The 952-nt window shown below is 36.9% G+C and overlaps 1 protein-coding gene across 1 annotated transcript in view; it reads right to left on the bottom strand.

Annotated features, from left to right (window-relative positions):
- Positions 1-655, bottom strand: part of NAEGRDRAFT_44887 (uncharacterized protein) — a gene marked incomplete at both ends in the record, with an annotated part of 7,857 nt that extends 7,202 nt beyond the window's left edge. Inside the window, one exon of the mRNA XM_002668803.1 lies at positions 41-655. Within this exon, the coding sequence (XP_002668849.1) occupies positions 41-655 (615 nt within the window). The remainder of the gene's footprint in view (positions 1-40) is intronic.
- Between the last annotated feature and the right edge of the window lie 297 nt (positions 656-952).

Genomic DNA, 952 nt, shown 5'->3' with positions numbered 1-952 from the left:
TCTTTCTTTTTGCTTCTCTTGTTTGGTGAGGAATCTTTACGGAGAAGAAGGTTGGAGCTAATTCAGCTAACCAACTACCCTCTACGGCAGTAGAAATGAGAATATATTCTTTTGTTGTCATTACCAATTCATGATATACAACAAAATCGGGAGTATACCCCATTCCATATAATGCACTAGTTGGATGCAAACTGCAAGGCATGCCTGTCATCATGTTGACATACTCTCCAATCCCTTTGAGAGTTGCGGCATGATGGAAGTAACCAGAACAAATAGCTTTCCTAACTACATCCCATTCATTATTACAGGTAATAATTTGAATTCCATTTTTTTTCATTATGTCTTCCATTTGAATTCTAACTTCTTTTACCTTTCTCATTGCTTTAAAATGGATAAAATGCTCCGAGCACCAAGATGAAGAATATCCATTAACTTTCCACTGATTGTAAATATTTAAAAGGGTAAGATGATCACTCTCAGCAACAAAGAATTTCTCCCTTACAGCATCAGCCTCCTCCTCTCTGTCCTTAGGCCTATAAAATACTGTAGGAACCGAGAGCATTGAAACTATTGTAAGAACTTCCGATGTACAACCCAGTTTTTCCGAGTAAATTAACATTTTTGAGAGTGGAGGATCCAAAGGTAATTCTACCATTTTCTTTCCCAGCTCTGTAAGTTCTCCATTATTACCAATGGCTCCAAGAACCCAAAGTTGATACATTGAATTTTTCATATTTTCCTGAGGAGGTGGGTCCATAAAATCAAATTCTAACAAATTTTTGATTCCTAGAGACTTGAGAAGTAATACTACATTACCAAGATTGGTTCTTTGAATTTCTGGTATGGTTGTTTTCAGCATTTCAGTCTTGTATTGTTGCTCAGTAAATAATCTAAAGCATTTACCTGGTCCTGTTCTACCAGCTCTACCAGTTCTTGATCAGCTGCTGCCTAC

Source organism: Naegleria gruberi, assembly GCF_000004985.1.
Source record: "Naegleria gruberi genomic scaffold NAEGRscaffold_98, whole genome shotgun sequence".
Taxonomy (NCBI): Eukaryota; Heterolobosea; class Eutetramitea; order Acrasida; family Naegleriidae; genus Naegleria; species Naegleria gruberi.
The sequence above is the reverse complement of the archived record's forward strand: the minus strand, read 5'-3'. Positions and strand labels throughout refer to the sequence as shown.